The 18,487-nt window shown below is 43.7% G+C and overlaps 1 protein-coding gene across 1 annotated transcript in view; it reads right to left on the minus strand.

The window, feature by feature from the left end:
- LOC137421197 (voltage-dependent N-type calcium channel subunit alpha-1B) overlaps positions 1-18,487 on the minus strand; it is a 394,582-nt gene that overhangs the window by 88,973 nt on the left and 287,122 nt on the right. The window contains exons 33-38 of the mRNA XM_078771756.1: positions 17,540-17,704; positions 17,142-17,252; positions 16,735-16,818; positions 6,938-7,054; positions 6,621-6,686; positions 90-181 (exon numbers count right to left, since the gene is read on the minus strand). Of these exons, the coding sequence (XP_078627882.1) occupies positions 90-181; positions 6,621-6,686; positions 6,938-7,054; positions 16,735-16,818; positions 17,142-17,252; positions 17,540-17,704 (635 nt within the window). The remainder of the gene's footprint in view (positions 1-89; positions 182-6,620; positions 6,687-6,937; positions 7,055-16,734; positions 16,819-17,141; positions 17,253-17,539; positions 17,705-18,487) is intronic.

The raw sequence follows: 18,487 nt of genomic DNA on the forward strand, positions 1-18,487 counted from the left end.
CTCCTCGTTACATCAACGCCGAATGGCAGTTCGATGGTGTTACACCCATTCTCAGAACTTTCATGTGCGTTTGTCTGTTTTACACTCACCGGAACAGGAGCATCAGCGCTCGTACGAACGACCTGAAGTTGTTATGTCGGTTGATCTCCGTCTCGTCAGAAAGCTCTATGTTGCCAAAGAGCTAAGTGGAAAAATGCAAACACAGGAATATTATTTATTTTAAAACGTTTCCAGTGAAAGCCTTTTTTAAATCCTAGCAGATTGACCCTACTCTTTCCTGCTACATCATTGATATGGAGATCATGGGTCCTCGTGTTAAGTGAGAGAAGTCAACAATGGTGTTTCTGTGCTTTGTGGACATTGAGAAAGTGTTTGAACGAGCGAACTACAGATTGCAATTGTACACGAGTCACATGACAGTGGTGGAAATGGCAGAGGGCTCGTGAGAACCAGAAATGTCAAGGCAGAAGACCGAGATGTTTAAAACGAGATGCTCACACTTGAACATCGATACAGTGGCGAAAACCTACTCAAGGAAATGAAGGGATGTGTGAAAGATGGGGGTCATGCTTTCATTCATGGTCATGGTCATTCATGGTCAAAAAACGATTCAACCAATCAGAGAGCAGCGAGCTATCACGTGTGCCGAACGTGCCGAACAGACTCTGCCTCGGACGGCACATTTGAGAGCGTATTCATTTATTTCACGTTGGCAAACTATGTTGCCGCTATGTTGGCGTTAAACTATGTTTTAAAACTAATTAAAACTAATTTGCGATTCTTTCGCTTTCCTGCGCGTTTGTGCACGCTATGGCGATTTCTTTACCAAACTCCGCAAGCCGTTCGCTTTGGACCAAACCATTTCATGTAAATAGAGGGGGGGGGGGGGGGGGGGGTTGTCACCGTACTCGCAAGCCGTTCGCTTTGGACCAAACCATTTCATGTAAATAGAGGGGGGGGATTGTCACCGTACTCGCAAGCCGTTCGCTTTGGACCAAACCATTTCATGTAAATAGAGGGGGGGGGGATTGTCACCGTACTCGCAAGCCGTTCGCTTTGGCTTTGCGAATGGACCAAACCATTTCATGTAAATAGAGGGGGGGGGGGATATAATTTTAGATATATATATATAGTACGGGCACGCCCTAGTGCTTTAAATTCAGATAGCTTGGTCGACGACAAAGCCCCAGGCTGAATTTATTACTCCCGCCAGGGAGTAATGTATTCACTCGTGTTCGTGTGTGTGTTCGTGTGTTTGTGAACAAATATCTGGGAAAGTTCTGAACGGATTTGGATGAAAGTTGGTGGGATGATTGCCCTTGGGATAAGGAAGAATTGATTAGTTTTTGGTGAAGCTCAGGATATTATTCCCGATCCAGGAATTTTTTTGGGGAATTTTTTCGGGAAAGATTTTTTCTGTTTTACTGCATTAAAGCTTTTATTCTTATTCTTAAATGATGTTTTTCTCCTCTAATTCCGAGATATATCAAAATTAATTCTCTGACAGTTGGGGCTTACTTTCTTTTTCATTTATTGTTTTGGGGAGAGGGGATGTTAAACAAAACGAATTATTCCAACTAAACCCACGGTGGGAGTATGCGCTCTACTGAGTGGCGTTCTCGTTTATTTTTAGAATGCAAATCCATGTGTAGAAAAAAAAACAACCTAAAGAATATCATGTGACATTGCTGGAAAGGACAGCATCAATGTGAAGGGACAAATAATGGAGCGGGACAGCCGATTCAAGTATCTGGGCAGCATCTCAACTGAGAATGGCAAATACATCGAAGAGATGAGCGTGAGTTTTCAGCAAAAGGAAGATGCTACTATCAAGACGAATGAGTAGGGTATTGAAAAGAATACTATTTACTATATGACCTTAATATAGAGTGTGGTGTTGTAACATAGCAGTGACATGCATGTTGAGAAAGGACAATATCAGGTGACTGGTGTGACGCTGGATGGACATAATCATTTGGATAGAATGTAAAAATAATGAGGAAGTGTTGAAACTTTATCTGTCTTTATTTAAGATCAAGGCCCATGGAAGAGAAAGGTGACATAGCGAACGAACTGAATGTAGGACAGCTGGACAACTGTTGGACACAACGCAGGCAAGGGAAAGAACATGCAGCAAACGAGGAGCAAGAGAGAGAGAGAGGAAGAAAGGCAACACCACAACCTGCAGGTAAGGGAGTTGGGTTAACGAGGGTAATAAAGATTGTGAATAAAGATGCGGGATGACGTACGATGGAATTGCACCGCCTGCTCGAAGTCCGAGTTCAGGAGAAGACAACTTTGATTGAATGTATTTGACACAGACAAGATTTGAACTGGCCATATTGTGAGAGGACAAACTTGATCTTTTGAATGTCCATGAAGTCGAAGTGACTGAAAAATGCATAAGGGGGAAAAAGTAAGGGGTTAGAAATAAGGGGTTAGAAATAAGGGGGTAGATTTAAGGGGGTAAAATAAGGGGGTAGAAATAAGGGGTTAGAAATAAGGGGGTAGAAATAAGGGGGTAGAAATAAGGGGGTAGAAATAAGGGGTTAGAAATAAGGGGGTAGAAATAAGGGGGTAGAAATAAGGGGGTAGCAATAACGGGGTAGAAATAACGGGGTAGAATTAATGGGTTAGAAATAAGGGGGTAGAAATAAGGTGTTGAAATAAGGGGTTAGAAATAAGGGGTGAGAAATAAGGGGTTAGAAATAAGGGGGTAAAAATAAGGGGTTAGAAATAAGGGGATAGAAATAAGGGGGTAGAAATAAGGGGGTAGAAATAACGGGGTAGAATTAAGGGGTTAGAAATAAGGGGGGTAGACAAAAGGTGGTAGAAATAAGGGGTTAGAAATAAGGGGGTAGAAATAAGGGGGTAGAAATAAGGGGGTAGAAATAAGGGGGTAGAAATAACGGGGTAGAAATAAGAGATTATAAATAAGGGGGTAGAAATAAGGTGGTAGAAATAAGGGGTTAGAAATAAGGGGCGAGAAATAAGGGGTTAGAAATAAGGGGGTAAAAATAAGGGGTGAGAAATAAGGGGATTTTTTTTTTTTTTTTTTTTTGTATACAGAGTCGAGGCTCGTGAAAGAGCTAACATTTATCAAACAAACAAATCAAACAAACAAGCAAACAAAGTATATAAAAAGGGGAGCGGTCGACAAGATGGGGAGAGAAGGGGAGGAAGCACACAAACATAACATTTGAGAGCAGGGACATCGGGAGATGTTTTTGGAGGGAGAGGGCCTGGGGGGAGGCAGGATAGGTATAAAACGCAAGGACACCAAGGACTTCCAGGAAAGAAGTCAAAATTCACCTCAAAAAAGTGGATTTGGGGTGAAATTAGCGGGGGTAGAAAAGATCAAGGTTTTGGATTGGGAAGATAAGAGATGGTGGTGAACAGCCGTTTTAAAGACCTGGAGGGAGGAGTGGGATTGAAGAGAGTGAGGGAGTTTGTTCCAGAGGCGGGAGAAAAGAGGAATGAAGCAGTGAAGGTGAGCAGAGAGTCTTGATTTTGGCAGTTTAACGATAAGAGGGTTGCAGGCAGATCTTGTGCGACCTGCAGGAATATTTGGGGGACAGAGCCCAGAGACAGCTGGGGGAGCAAGGCCGGAGAGGAGTCGGTAGAAGACGGAAAGACCACCAACCTGCCTGCGGTGATTAAGTGAAAGGCCCTCGGAGATAGCGTCATCGCGGGAGATTCCAATGATTCTGAACGCTTTGGTTTCAACAGCGTGAAGACGAGCTAGGTGTGAGGCAGGAGCAGCAGCCCAGAGGGGGGAGCAGTACTCCATTGAGCTGCGGATGAAAGCCTTGTATGTGGTGAGGAGCTCAGGTGTGCCAAGGAAGGACTTCGCATGACGGAGGATGCCCAGTCGGCGACTGGCTTTGGAGGCCAGCTTGGAAATGTGGTTTTCCCAGGAAAGATCATGGCAGATAGTGAGACCCAAAAGCTTGAGTGACAGAACTTCTTGGAGAGGATTATTCAGAAAGTAGATGGGAGGGTTGTCCAGTCGGTATTTTCAGAAAGACATCGTAAGAGTGTGAGATTTGTCAGGATTGAAAGACATGTTCCACTTGTTTGCCCAGTCTGTGATTTTGTCCAGGTCTGCAGAGAGTGAGGAGGCTGCAGAATGCCGATCTGAGGGATGAGGAATGGAGCGGCAAAGAGTGGAGTCATCAGCAAAGAGATAGAGAGGATTTTCAAGAGAGTCAGAGAGATCATTGATGAAGACCAGAAAAAGCACAGGGCCCAGAACACTGCCTTGGGGAACTCCAGCCTGAACAGGAAGAGGAGACGAGAGAAACCCATTCAGGGCCACACGTTGACTACGACTAGAGAGGAAGTCCGCCAGCCATGCGTGGAGCTTTCCATGGATACCAAAGGAGGAGAGTTTGGTGAGCAGAGCGGGGTGCCAGACCGTATCGAAGGCACGTGATATGTCGAGGGAGACAGCTCTAATTTCCTGTTTGGCATTGAGGACCTCCATCCATTGTTGAGACAGCAGAAGCAGCATGTCCAGAGTAGAGTGACCTGGTCTGAAACCAAATTGATGATCAGAGATCAAGCCATTGGAGAAGAGGAAAGATTTCATATCCGAAGCAATGATGGATTCCATGACTTTGCTGATAATTGGGAGAAGGCTGATCGGTCTGTAGTTGCTAGGATCTGTTTTTGCACCTTTTTTGTGCAGAGCGGTGATGTTGGCTGATTTCCAAGCAGATGGCAGTTGACCTTGAGCAAAAGAGAAGGTGAAGAGAACAGAGAGAGGGAGAGAAAGAGCGGAAGAACAGGATTTTAGGACCCGTGGGCTGATGCCGTCATGTCCAGTTGCAGAATCAGAGTCGAGGGTTGACAGAAACTTTTCCACCTTGTCAGGAGGAAAGGACACGGAGTCCAGGAGCAGCTGGGTACGACTGGGTATGGTGGGTACAGAGAGGGATGGGTTTGGGACACAATATTTAGAGGCAAACACAGAGTTGAGGCATTCAGCTTTTTCACGTGCGGAGTCAGCTGTGTAGCCGTTTGAGGTAAGGGAGGGGATGGAGGGGGAACAAACACCAGAAACAGATTTGACCAGACGCCACCAGGATTTGGAAGAGGGTGACAGATAAGAGAGTTCGGTCTTGAGAACGGAGAGATATTGTTTCCTGGCTCTCCTGAGGGTGGACACACACTTGTTTCAGGCTTTGTGAAAGGAAATGAGATTTTCTTCCGTTGGATTTGCTTTCCAGGAGATGAAGGCAAGTTGTTTCTGGGCAACAGCCTCACCACAAGATTCCGTGTACCATGAACACGGGATAGAAATAAGGGGGTAGAAATAAGGGGGTAGAAATAAGGGATGGGAAATAAGGGGGTAGAAATAAAGGGGTAGAAATAAGGGGGTAGAAATAAGGGGGTAGAAATAAGGGGGTAGAAATAAGGGGGTAGAAATAAGGGGGTAGAAATAAGGGGCGAGAAATAAGGGGCGAGAAATAAGGGGCGAGAAATAAGGGGGTAGAATAAGGGGGTATAAATAAGGGGGTATAAATAAGGGCCAAGAAATAAGGGGGTAGAAATAAGGGGGTAGAAATAAGGGGATAGAAGTAAGGGGTTAGAAATAAGGGGGTAGAAATAAGGAGGTAGAAATAAGGGGGTAGAAATAAGGGGGTAGAAATAAGGGGGTAGAAATAAGGGGGTAGAAATAAGGGCATAGAAATAAGGGCCAAGAAATAAGGGGTTAGAAGTAAGGGGTTAGAAATAAGGGGGTAGAAATAAGGGGTTAGAAATAAGGGGGTAGAAATAAGGGGTTAGAAATAAGGGGTTAGAAATAAGGGGTTAGAAATAAGGGGTTAGAAATAAGGGGTTAGAAATAAGGGGTTAGAAATAAGGGGTTAGAAATAAGGGGTTAGAAATAAGGGGGTAGAAATAAGGGGGTAGGAATAAGGGGGTAGAAATAAGGGGGTCGAAATAAGGGGGTCGAAATAAGGGGGAAGAAGTAAGGGGGTAGAAATAAGGGGGTAGAGATAAGGGGGTAGAAATAAGGGGGTAGAAAAAAGGGGATAGAAATAAGGTGGTAGACATAAGGGGGTAGAAATAAGGGGGTAGAAATAAGGGGGTAGAAATAAGGGGGTAGAAATAAGGGGGTATAAATAAGGGGGTAGAAATAAGGGGGTAGAAGTAAGGGGGTAGAAATAAGGGGGTAGAGATAAGGGGGAAGAGATAAGGGGGTAGAAATAAGGGGGTAGAGATAACGGGGGAAGAGATAAGGGGGTCGAGATAAGGGGGTAGAGATAAGGGGGTAGAGATAAGGGGGTAGAGATAAGGGGGTAGAGATAAGGGGGTAGAAATAAGGGGGTAGAGATAAGGGGGTAGAGATAAGGGGGTAGAGATAAGGGGGTAGAAATAAGGGGGTCGGAGGGTGGGGAATGCACTGATCGATGAACAAAGGAAGGATGATCGTATGTCAAGATGACGAGAAGAGGAGAACATTGTGTTATAGCTACCCAGAACTGTGCTGTCTGTTTATCTGTACTGTCTGTTTATCTGTACTGACTGCTTGAATTACAGAGTTGCTCGCTGGCGGCATCACTACCTCGGTGTGGCTGTGTTACATACTGGAGGTAAAAGGATGGAAATCTCACCTGCATTCCAATGATGGCGTAGATAAAGAAAAGCATCGCAATAAGGAGACACACATAAGGTAATGCCTGCACGCACACGCACACGCATACACACACACACACGGTTCTTCAATACATATTTCAGGATGAGGTGTTAGTAAACACTCATATAACTTTCCAAAATGGGATTAGTGAAACATATAATTGTAATCAATATATGAAGGCTTATAAATGAGGTTTAGTTGAGGATTTTCCATCACATTCAGGTTAATAGAGCAGTTATATGATTTTATTAAATAAAACGGCAGTGTACTAGGTGTGTCAGCTCAATCCCACACCTTTAAAGACTGCACAAAAGTCCAAAGCAAAACGCGGATCGTGTAACCCCGACGTAGGAGCTTCACAAGTCGGGCAGCCCGGAAGAGTCTCAGGAAGCTCAGGTTTACAATATTCACCTGTTATGAACAGGAGGGAGAATAAAAAAGAAAAGAAAATGATAGTAAGGTACAATATTTAAATGGGATTTGAATAGTGCTCAATATGATCCCAACAACACTTGGCTTGGAAAGGGGAATATTTTACAGGGCAGTATATTTACCATACAGTACCATGTATAAAGGACACGGTTTCCCCCAGGGAATGAATTTGACATCAGGACCAGCCTCATCCCCATCGCCTCATCCTCATCCTCATCCTTTGAACACCTGGCTTTTAAACTCTCTGGTCGCACGCAGTCAGTCATGGCTGTCGTCTACCGCCCTCCCAAACCACACCCATTATTCCTGTCTGACTTCTCCTACTTTCTGACCCAGCTATGTTCCCTCTCCCCCTCAATCCTCCTCCTTGGTGATTTCAATATCCACATGGACTCCACTGACTCCACAATAACCACTGACTTCACTGATTTACTCACCTGCTTTAACCTCACTCAACATGTCAACTTTCCTACGCATATCCGTGGTCACATTTTGGACCTTGTCTGCTCCACTGGATTAATTTTGCACCATCTCTCTGGCTCCGACCTCACCCTCTCTGACCACTTAGCCATCACTATGACCATCAACATCCCCACCCCAACACCAAGACATTATCGCACTATCAACTTCCCTAAGCTAAACGCTCTTTCACCTACCTCATTCTCATCCACCCTCTCTGAAAAAATGTCCACTTCTCCCTTCATTGACCTCCACACCCCTTCCGACCTCACTGACTACTACAACCACACTCTCTCCTCCTGCCTTGACCAGCTTGCGCCTGTAAAAACCAAAACAGTTTCTTTCACCCATTCTGCTCCCTGGTTTACCCCTGAACTCCGCCTGATGAAAACTCGTGCTCGCCAACTTGAAAGACTCCGCAATAAAACAGGTCTCACAGTTCACTCCCAAGCCTACAAGGACCACCTACAACACTACAAAGATGCCCTCTCCCACGCCCGCTCCGCCTACTGCTCTCAAATTATCCACTCTGGCTCCGGAAACCCAAAAGCACTCTTCTCGACAATAAACAAACTCCTCCGCCCCCTGGACACCACCACCCAGTCATTCACAGTAGACAACTGCATCTCCTTCCTTTCTTTCTTCCAACGCAAAATTGACAACATCTACAACAGCTTGACCACCACCGCACCCGCTCCCCCTCAAACCACCTGCCCCCCCTTATCCTGCCTTCCCCTGTCTCAATTCTCCCTGGTCTCCCCTACTGACCTCTCTGAACTCCTCATAGGAATGAAAACTGCCAACTGCACTCTTGACCCCATCCCCTCCAGCTTTGTCAAGGCCTCCCTCCCTGCTCTCTCTCCAATTATCATTGCAACAATAAACGCCTCCCTGTCTACAGGCATCGTCCCACCATCCCTCAAAATTGCTGCTGTTACCCCCATTCTAAAAAAAACCTGGTCTAAACCCTGACACCCTAAACAACTTCAGACCCATCTCCAACCTACCCTTTCTGTCAAAAGTTTTGGAACGCGCTGTAGCCACTCAACTCAAACATCACCTCTCTGCCAATAACCTGTATGAAACATTCCAATCCGGATTCCGCTCCAACCACAGTACTGAAACTGCTCTCCTCAAAATCACCAACGACCTTCTCCTCTCCTCTGACGCTGGCAACCTCAACATTCTCGTCCTCCTCGACCTCAGCGCTGCCTTTGACACCATCGATCACACCATCCTCCTCACCCGACTTGAATCCACCTTTAACGTTACCGGCACTGCCCTCTCTTGGATTAAATCATACCTCTCTGACAGACGCCAGTTCATCTCCATCAATAACTGCAAATCCCCCACTGCTCCCCTCCCCCAAGGTGTCCCCCAAGGTTCAGTTCTTGGCCCCCTCCTCTTCATCCTTTACCTGTCCCCCCTCGGTCACTTAATCCGCCGTCATGGTCTCCTATTCCACTGCTTCGCCGATGACATCCAGCTTTTCATCTCCACCAAGTCCATCTCCACCGACACCCACTCTATCCTGACAAACTGCATCTCTGAAATAAAATCCTGGCTTCAAATCAACTTCCTCAAACTTAACTGTGATAAATCTGAAATAATCATCATTGGCCCAAAAACGCTCACAAAATCCACCCATAACTTTGCCCTCAACATCGACGGTATCCCAGTATCCACCTCCCCTCTCATCCGGAATCTTGGCGTCATCTTTGACCAAACCCTCTCCTTCGACAAATACACGAAACAGATCACAAAGACAGCCTTCTTTCACCTGAAAAACATCGCCCGTCTCCGCTCATCCCTCTCCTCCACGGCTGCAGAAACCCTCATCCACGCCTTCATCACCTCCCGTCTGGACTACTGCAATAGCCTCCTCTATGGTTCACCCTCAACAATCACCAATAAACTCCAATACATTCAGAACTCCGCTGCCCGTCTACTCACCCATTCCCGGACCCGTGACCACATCACCCCCGTCCTTTACAAGCTTCACTGGCTCCCCATCTCCCAGAGAATCCAGTACAAAATCCTCCTCTTGACCTACAAAGCCCTCCATAACCTGGCCCCATCCTACCTGGCTGACCTCCTCTCCAGACACACTCCCACCCACAACCTCCGCTCTGCTGGTACCAACCTCCTGACCCCCCCCCCCCCCCCCACATCCGGACCAACTTCAGATCCTGGGGGGACAGGGCCTTCTCCATCGCTGCTCCCACCCTCTGGAACTCACTACCTCACACCATCAGAGACTCCTCCTCACTCACCACATTCAAAACATCACTCAAGACCCACCTGTTCAGCACTGCATCCAACATTCAACCCACAGCATCTAACCCCTGACTATCACTTCTCCTTCTCCCTCCTTTTGCTTTTAATATTTCCCTATTGATTCTTGTCTTTTTGCAATTGTTGTTTTCATGTTTTTTTATGCATTATGTTTTGCACTCTGTCAAAGCGCCTTTGGGCTTCATGAAAAGCGCTATACAAAATAAATGAATTATTATTATTATTAATGAAGGAAAAATAGGGAGTGTGTCTCAGATACAGGTAAAGGATGCACCTTGTGTCTGTGTAAATCCGTTGTAGATGAGTATACGTGGACATCATAATGAGGAGTGACAAGCCAAGCCCAGATGCCATTCCCAGAGGGTACAACGTGCTCCGATGTGAGGCAGCCAAAGTGCTCAAAGATAAAGGAGGAACTGGTGGAGTAGATGAAGAAGAAGCTTGCAGAGGGTAATGGCATCTCCATAAACAGGTGTCATCTCAAGGCCAGATCCATCACCAATATAGCTGGCATCGAGGATTTAAAAGCTAGCACGAACTGAGCATACAGGTTTATGGCACTCCATAACCTGTCCGTCAGGATACGCACTCATAATCGCCCAACGCCTATCGGAGGAGGCAGTGGACAAGGTGGCACGCTTCCAGAGATACATCATCAGGCTTCGACGAGAGCACCGGCATATGCTTTGGAAATGCGGAGCAGACACCACTGACATCTTACATCCCTCGTCGCACCACGATAGCCACAAAGAGGGAAAAGTCTGTTGGCATCTGCACCATGGCTCATGAAAAGGACTGGTTTACTGTCATGCTCACCTTCACCGCACACGGTAATAAGCTCCTGCTGTAGGTGGTGTTTAAGTGCAAGATGATCCCGAAGCCGAGCTTCCCCTTCGGTGTTGTCAACTTGTTATTGGTGTCCACCCTTAGGGTTGGATGGACGATTCTCCGCTGTGAGACTGGCTGCACACCATGTGGGGAACGAGGAATGATGGGCTATCCAGGAGGTGAAGAGGTCGTCAAGTGATGATGCTGAGTGAAGCGGCAATGAGGACGATCTTCTGTACGCTGACTGACGATAAATTCCGAGCTGTTTTCAACGAACGATGGGGGGTTTCTTGGCTTTTGATTAAAAACAATCTCCAAAAAGCCCTTTTAACGACTACAACATTCCAAGAAATAATGCATAAAAAATGAGAAATAAACATCAAACACGGTCATTTATGTCTCCCTTTCTCTTCTCTCTCCCGAACCATTGCTTCATTTTTTTGGAGTTACAAATCAACGATGTGCCTAACTTCCAACAACCTAACTTCTGCTTCCGCCACTCCCATCCATCTCAGTGTCGCCATTACCATATCTCTTGGGACAGTGCCGCAGGCCTTCTCAAGGTCCAACCAATCCTAATGTCCTTTTCACCTTGCACCTCCAACCTTTTCTCCACCAGCTGTAGGTGCAGTACCCCCGCATCCAACCGGTTGCCTCCCTCTATCTTTGATCTTCTCTATCCTCTTCCAAACCTCCTTCTTTTCACAAAATGCTTTCACTACGTCCCTCTGTCGGACTCATTTCACAGACAGAAGGACCTCCAAACCAATCAACCAATTTGCAATAAAATGTAAAAAATACTGGTATAATGATAAATATGGTAAGATGATGTATGTAGGATAATGATAAATATGGTAAGATGATGTGTGTTGTATAATGATAAATATGGAAAAATGATGTTTGTAGTATAATGATAAATATGGTAAGATGATGTGTGTAGTATAATGATAAATATGGTAAGATGATGTATGTAGTATGATGATAAATATGGTAAGATGATGTATGTAGTATAATGATAAATATGGTAAGATGATGTTTGTAGTATGATGATAAATATGGTAAGATGATGTATGTAGGATAATGATAAATATGGGAAGATGATGTGTGTAGTATAATGATAAATATGGTAAGATGATGTATGTAGGATAATGATAAATATGGTATGATGATGTATGTAGGATAATGATAAATATGGTAAGATGATGTGTGTAGTATAATGATAAATATGGTACGATGATGTTTGTAGTATGATGATAAATATGGTACGATTTTGTTTGTAGTATGATGATAAATATGGTACGATGATGTTTGTAGTATGATGATAAATATGGTACGATGATGTTTGTAGTATGATGATAAATATGGTACGATGATGTGTGTAGTATGATGATAAATATGGTACGATGATGTTTGTAGTCTGATGATAAATATGGTACGATGATGTATGTAGTATAATGATAAATATGGTAAGATGATGTTTGTAGTATGATGATAAATATGGTAAGATGATGTATGTAGGATAATGATAAATATGGTAAGATGATGTATGTAGGATAATGATAAATATGGTAAGATGATGTGTGTAGTATAATGATAAATATGGTACGATGATGTTTGTAGTATGATGATAAATATGGTAAGATGATGTTTGTAGTATGATGATAAATATGGGACGATGATGTATGTAGTATAATGATAAATATGGTAAGATGATGTATGTAGGATAATGATAAATATGGTAAGATGATGTGTGTAGTATAATGATAAATATGGTAAGATGATGTTTGTAGTATGATGATAAATATGGTACGATGATGTTTGTAGTATAATGATAAATATGGTAAGATGATGTTTGTAGTATGATGATAAATATGGTAAGATGATGTTTGTAGTATGATGATAAATATGGTAAGATGATGTTTGTAGTATGATGATAAATATGGTACGATGATGTGTGTAGTATAATGATAAATATGGTACGATTTTGTTTGTAGTATGATGATAAATATGGTACGATGATGTTTGTAGTATGATGATAAATATGGTACGATGATGTTTGTAGTATAATGATAAATATGGTACGATGATGTTTGTAGTATAATGATAAATATGGTACGATGATGTGTGTAGTATAATGATAAATATGGTACGATTTTGTTTGTAGTCTGATGATAAATATGGTACGATGATGTTTGTAGTATGATGATAAATATGGTACGATGATGTTTGTAGTATGATGATAAATATGGTACGATGATGTGTGTAGTATAATGATAAATATGGTAAGATGATGTATGTAGGATAATGATAAATATGGAAAGATGATGTGTGTTGTATAATGATAAATATGGAAAGATGATGTTTGTAGTATAATGATAAATATGGTAAGATGATGTATGAAGTATGATGATAAATATGGTAAGATGATGTATGTAGTATAATGATAAATATGGTAAGATGATGTTTGTAGTATGATGATAAATATGGTAAGATGATCTATGTAGGATAATGATAAATATGGTAAGATGATGTGTGTAGTATAATGATAAATATGGTAAGATGATCTATGTAGGATAATGATAAATATGGTATGATGATGTATGTAGGATAATGATAAATATGGTACGATGATGTTTGTAGTATGATGATAAATATGGTACGATGATGTGTGTAGTATGATGATAAATATGGTACGATGATGTTTGTAGTATGATGATAAATATGGTACGATGATGTGTGTAGTATAATGATAAATATGGTACGATGATGTTTGTAGTATGATGATAAATATGGTAAGATGATGTTTGTAGTATGATGATAAATATGGGACGATGATGTATGTAGTATAATGATAAATATGGTACGATGATGTATGTAGTATGTAGATGATGTTTGAGAATAAAATGTAGATGTAATTTCAGGTGTATAATAGGCAATGGTTCCGACGTGGAGATCGGTTTCTGAGGTTTGGGACATGGAATGTAGGGACAATGACGGAGATCAGGAGAAGTGGTGGAAGTATTGGTCAGAAGAAGAGTGGACATATGTTGTGTGCAGGAGACAAGATGGAAGGCAAGTGGTGTGAGAATGGTGAAGGGTAGGCAGGGACAGAAATACAAGTTTGTGTGGCAAGGGTGCCCAGAAGGCGTGACTGGTGTTGGTGTCCTGTTTTCTGAGGAGTTTGTCGACAGTGTGGTGAGTGTGACGAGAGTGAGTTATAGGTTGATGATGGTGAAAATGATGATTGGAAAGCTCTTGGTGAACGTCATCTCGGGATATGCTCCGCAGGTTGGTCGAGCGATGAAGAGAAGGACAAGTTCTGGTGTGCAATAGAGAAGCTGATGGAAAGCGTGAAAGATAAGGAAGTTGTTGTGGTAGGTGGAGACCTAAATGGACATATGGGAAGGAGTATGGACGGTTTTGAGGGAGTTCATGGGGGTTACGGATATGGTGTGAGAAATGGAGAAGGTGAAAGGATTTTGGAGTTTGCTGATGGAGCTGATTTGTTGATTTGTAATACTCAGTTCCAGAAAGAGGATAATAAGCTTGTTACATATACATCAGGTGGGTCGACAACAACCGTTGACTACCTGATGGTGCGTAGGCGAGATAGGGGTCACCTCCGGGACACAAAGGTGATCCCGGGGGAGGAGTCTGTTTCACAGCACCACTTGGTTGTCTGCGACATAAGGTTGAAAGGTGCGAAGAGAGCTCGGCGGGTGAAGTACCAACCGAGAATGAAGGTGTGGAGGTTGAAAGAGGTGACAGTGAGGAAGGCATTAAAAGAGAGGCTGAGTATGGTAGAGGATGATGTGGTTGAGCTTGAAAGTGGTTGGATGTCAATGAAAGCTAGTCTGATGGGAGACGTTGGTGAGATCTGTGGATGGACAAAAGGACCACTGAGGCACTCAGAAACATGGTGGTGGGATGATGAAGTTGGAAAGAAGATTGACGAGATGAGGAAGAAGTTCAAGGAGTGGCAGAAGGTGAAGGGTACGGGGGCAGAAAAGGAAGAGCATGAAAGTTATAAGGCAACCAAGAAGGCTGCAAAGAAAGAGGTAGCAAAGGCGCAGGAGGCATGTAGGAAAATGTTCAGAGACCGCTTGGATTTGGAAGAGGGTCAGAGAGCGGAATTCAGGATTGCAAAGCAGATAGCGAAAGAGAGTTGTGATGTGATGGGGGTGAGTTGCTTGAAGGATGAAGTGGGACAAATCGTTGTGGACCCAGATGGAATTAAAGGAAGATGGAAGAGATATATGGAAATACTGTTGAATGCAGAGAATGAATGGGATGGCAACATAGAGAGTAACCCAGTTTTAGGACCGGCAGAGAAGATAACCGAGAAGGAAGTTGAGGAAGCGATTAAAGCAATGAAGAGTAGAAAAGCGGGAGGGCCAACGGGTGTTGTGGGAGATATGTTGAAGGCAGCGGGAAATTGGGGTGTGAAGAGAATGACAGAGATCTGCAATCTGGTGGTGAAAGAAGGCCGCATTCCAGTGGATTGGGAACTGAGTACCCTCGTCCCTCTATACAAGGGGAAAGGTGACCCTCTGGACTGTGGCTCGTATCGAGCGATAAAGTTATTGGAGCATGGAATGAAGGTATTGGAAAGGGTGTTGGAGAGGAGGATAAGGAAGAAAGTGAAGATTGACGAAATGCAGTTTGGATTTATGCCAGGAAGAGGAACGACAGACGCGCTTTTTATTGTGAGGCAGTTGCAGGAGAAGTACATGGAGAAGAGGAAGAAGTTGTTTCTTGGGTTTGTTGATCTGGAGAAAGCATTTGATAGGGTTCCACGTGAAGTAGTGACATGGGCATTGAGGAAGTTAGGAGTGGAGGAATGGTTGATCAGAGTAGCGATGGCAATGTACAAAAGAGCGCGCACAGCTGTAAGGACGAAGGACGGGAACAGTGGTGAGTTTGAGGTGAAGGTGGGAGTGCATCAGGGGTCGGTACGAAGTCCACTACTATTTGTAGCTGTGATGGGGGTGCTGGCTCGGAACGTAAAGGAGGGTTTACTATGGGAGTTGTTGTATGCAGATGATCTGGTGTTGATTGCAGAAAGTATGGATGGACTGAAGGAGAAGATGAACAAGTGGAAGGAATGTATGGAGACGAAAGGTCTGAAGGTGAATATCGGAAAAACAAAGGTGATGGCAAGTGGTAAAGAATGTGTTGAGGTGGAAAGAACTGGGAAGTGGCCATGTGCTTTGTGCAGGAAGGGTGTCGGAGTGAACTCAATTCAATGTACAATGTGCGCTGAGTGGGTTCATCAAAAATGTAGTGGTTTGAGAGGGTCATTAACCAGTGTGGCAGCTACATTCAAGTGTAAGGTGTGCACAGAGGGAGCTGCAGATGGAGGAAATGTTGAGTTGGATCTTGGAGACGGCGTGACGCTGGAAGGTGTGAAAACATTTTACTACCTCGGAGACATGCTGAATGGAGAAGGTGGATCAGACTCGGCAACGGTTGCTCGAGTGAGATGTACATGGAAGAAGTTTCGGGAACTGAGTGGCGTGCTGACAAGGAGGTGAGTGTCGTTGAAGCTGAAGGGAAAGGTGTATGCTGCATGTGTGAGAAGTGTTATGATTTATGGGAGCGAGACATGGGTAATGAACGTAGAGCAGCAACGAAGACTGGAAAGGGTGGAAATGCGAATGGTTCGGTGGATGTGTGGAGTATCGTTGAGAGAGAGAGGAAGACAAATGATGAATTGTGAAAGATGATGGGAATAGAGCCTGTGATTGATGCTGTGAAGAGAAACAGTTTGAGATGGTTTGGTCACGTGTTGAGGAAGGATGAAAGTGACTGGTTGAGAAGAGTGATGGAAATGAATGTGGAAGGAAGTAGAGGACGGGGAAGACCGAGAAAGACTTGGCTAAAGATGGTCGAAGAAGAAATGCGGGCAAGGGGGTTAACAAGGGGAGATGCAGAAAATAGGGCAAAATGGAGAAGATTGTCATGGGGACCGCAGGGCTAACCCCCGCTCTTGCAGGGAAAATGGCCTTTAAAATGCCTGTTGTATATTAGGCAATGGTTCGACTCAAGGAAGAGCACCAAACGCCACATCACATCACCTTCAGCTCCATCGCAATGATATCTGTAAGGCTGCCCAACACCGTCACAAGGTCAAAAACATTCCACGAGTCACGCAGGTAGCCCTGGGTGGAGTGGAAGGGAAAAGGAAAGAAGAAAGCAGGTAAAGATTGAGAGGTGACAGGAATGTGTCTGTGGTAGTTAAACCTGATAACATTAAAACAAAACCTGATAAAGATGGTGATAGCAAGGGGTAAAGGAGACAAATCTGAGCTGAAACAGTCAAAGCAATCATAATAAGAAGATAAGAAGATCAAAATATATATATATATATATATATATATATATATTAGAAGATAAGTGAACAGTGATGGACGTGCAGATTTGTAAATATTAATGTTTAAAATGGACAGGTAGTAAGACATGGCGAAAGACAAAGAAAACTGACCGGTATGCCATATGCGATAACTTTGAGTACAGCTTCTACGGTGAAAATTCCTGTGAAAACCATATTGAGAATTCGGAGAAGGTTGTTGTAGGCGTCAGGAGCTCCTTCAAACTGGACGGAAGAACAAGAACAAGACGATAAACAGACACATTTTGATTTTACTAGAATACAAGTCCTCTTTCGCTTTCCAAATACAACTTGTGCTCTGCGTTGTAGTATTTTCTAAAGAGATCTCCACAAGCCTGAAGCAGAAATCCCAAATCCTATTGGGATTAGTGTGGAGTGCCCATGAGTTCCCATCAACAGGAAAGGAAAATTACCACAGACCTGAAGGTAGTGTAATCTCATAAGGGAAGCAAAGGAGGAAACAGAACCGAGGCCGATGAAAACAGCATCACCTTCATCATGAGAGCAACCGTGTTGAGAGCGATCAGGCCAAGGACGGAGTTCTCAAAGTGTCTGGAGGCCACGAAGAGCCATATTTGACGGCGTAGGCCACTGTGACTGGGGGGCATGTGTCTGGAAACAGGGCGTGCACCCACAGCGAAGTCCAAACACGCACGCTAATGGAGAAGGGTGAAGAAGCAGGAAGGGGCACAATATGACGAGCTGCTTACAATAACAGTTGTTGATCAATTTTAAAAAATCAACTTTACTGAAAATCACAATAAATACATTCTCCATGGCTTTTTCATAGTTTTTGTGAACAAAATAAGCAATTTATAACCCAGATTGTTATTTAACAGTTACAAAATGTAATATATATTAATTTAATTATTTTACGTGGTTTAAGGCTCATGGAAGAGCTCAAACATAAATTGTACACACGCACATTAGACAACACCGGATTTGAATTTGGATGAGCACAGTTACTGAGCTTGGGGGAAATGACATCACTTCCTGGAGCACTTTGGGTACCAACGACGCCATATTTTTACGTTTCTTTTTTCTCCCCACACAGCAGGGCAAACATGGAGGAATTTCCTCCTTCCCATGGATGCCAATCAAAGGGGATTGTCTGTGTTGTGTCCTTTTTAAATGCTGAGCGTTAAGCAAGGAAGCAACACACGCCATTTAAAAAAAGTCTTTGGTATGTCTCGGCCAGGGGTTCGAGCCGCTAACCTCCCAGACTCCGAGTAGAGGCTCCAAACATTATGCCAGAGTCTGGTGAAATATGCAAAGGATACATGGGCAGCAGTTTTAAATGACATCGGTCAAAACAACCTCTTAAACATACAATATGTATCGAGTTTTGAAGATGGAAGTTGGAATGCATCCGGGACTTTTAATTTACAAAATGGTGACATTTGTCAGTGTAAATCAGGGATTATAATTCGGAGAGTGTT

This window comes from Myxine glutinosa, chromosome 2, assembly GCF_964187855.1.
Source record: "Myxine glutinosa chromosome 2, kmMyxGlut1.1, whole genome shotgun sequence".
Taxonomy (NCBI): Eukaryota; Metazoa; Chordata; class Myxini; order Myxiniformes; family Myxinidae; genus Myxine; species Myxine glutinosa.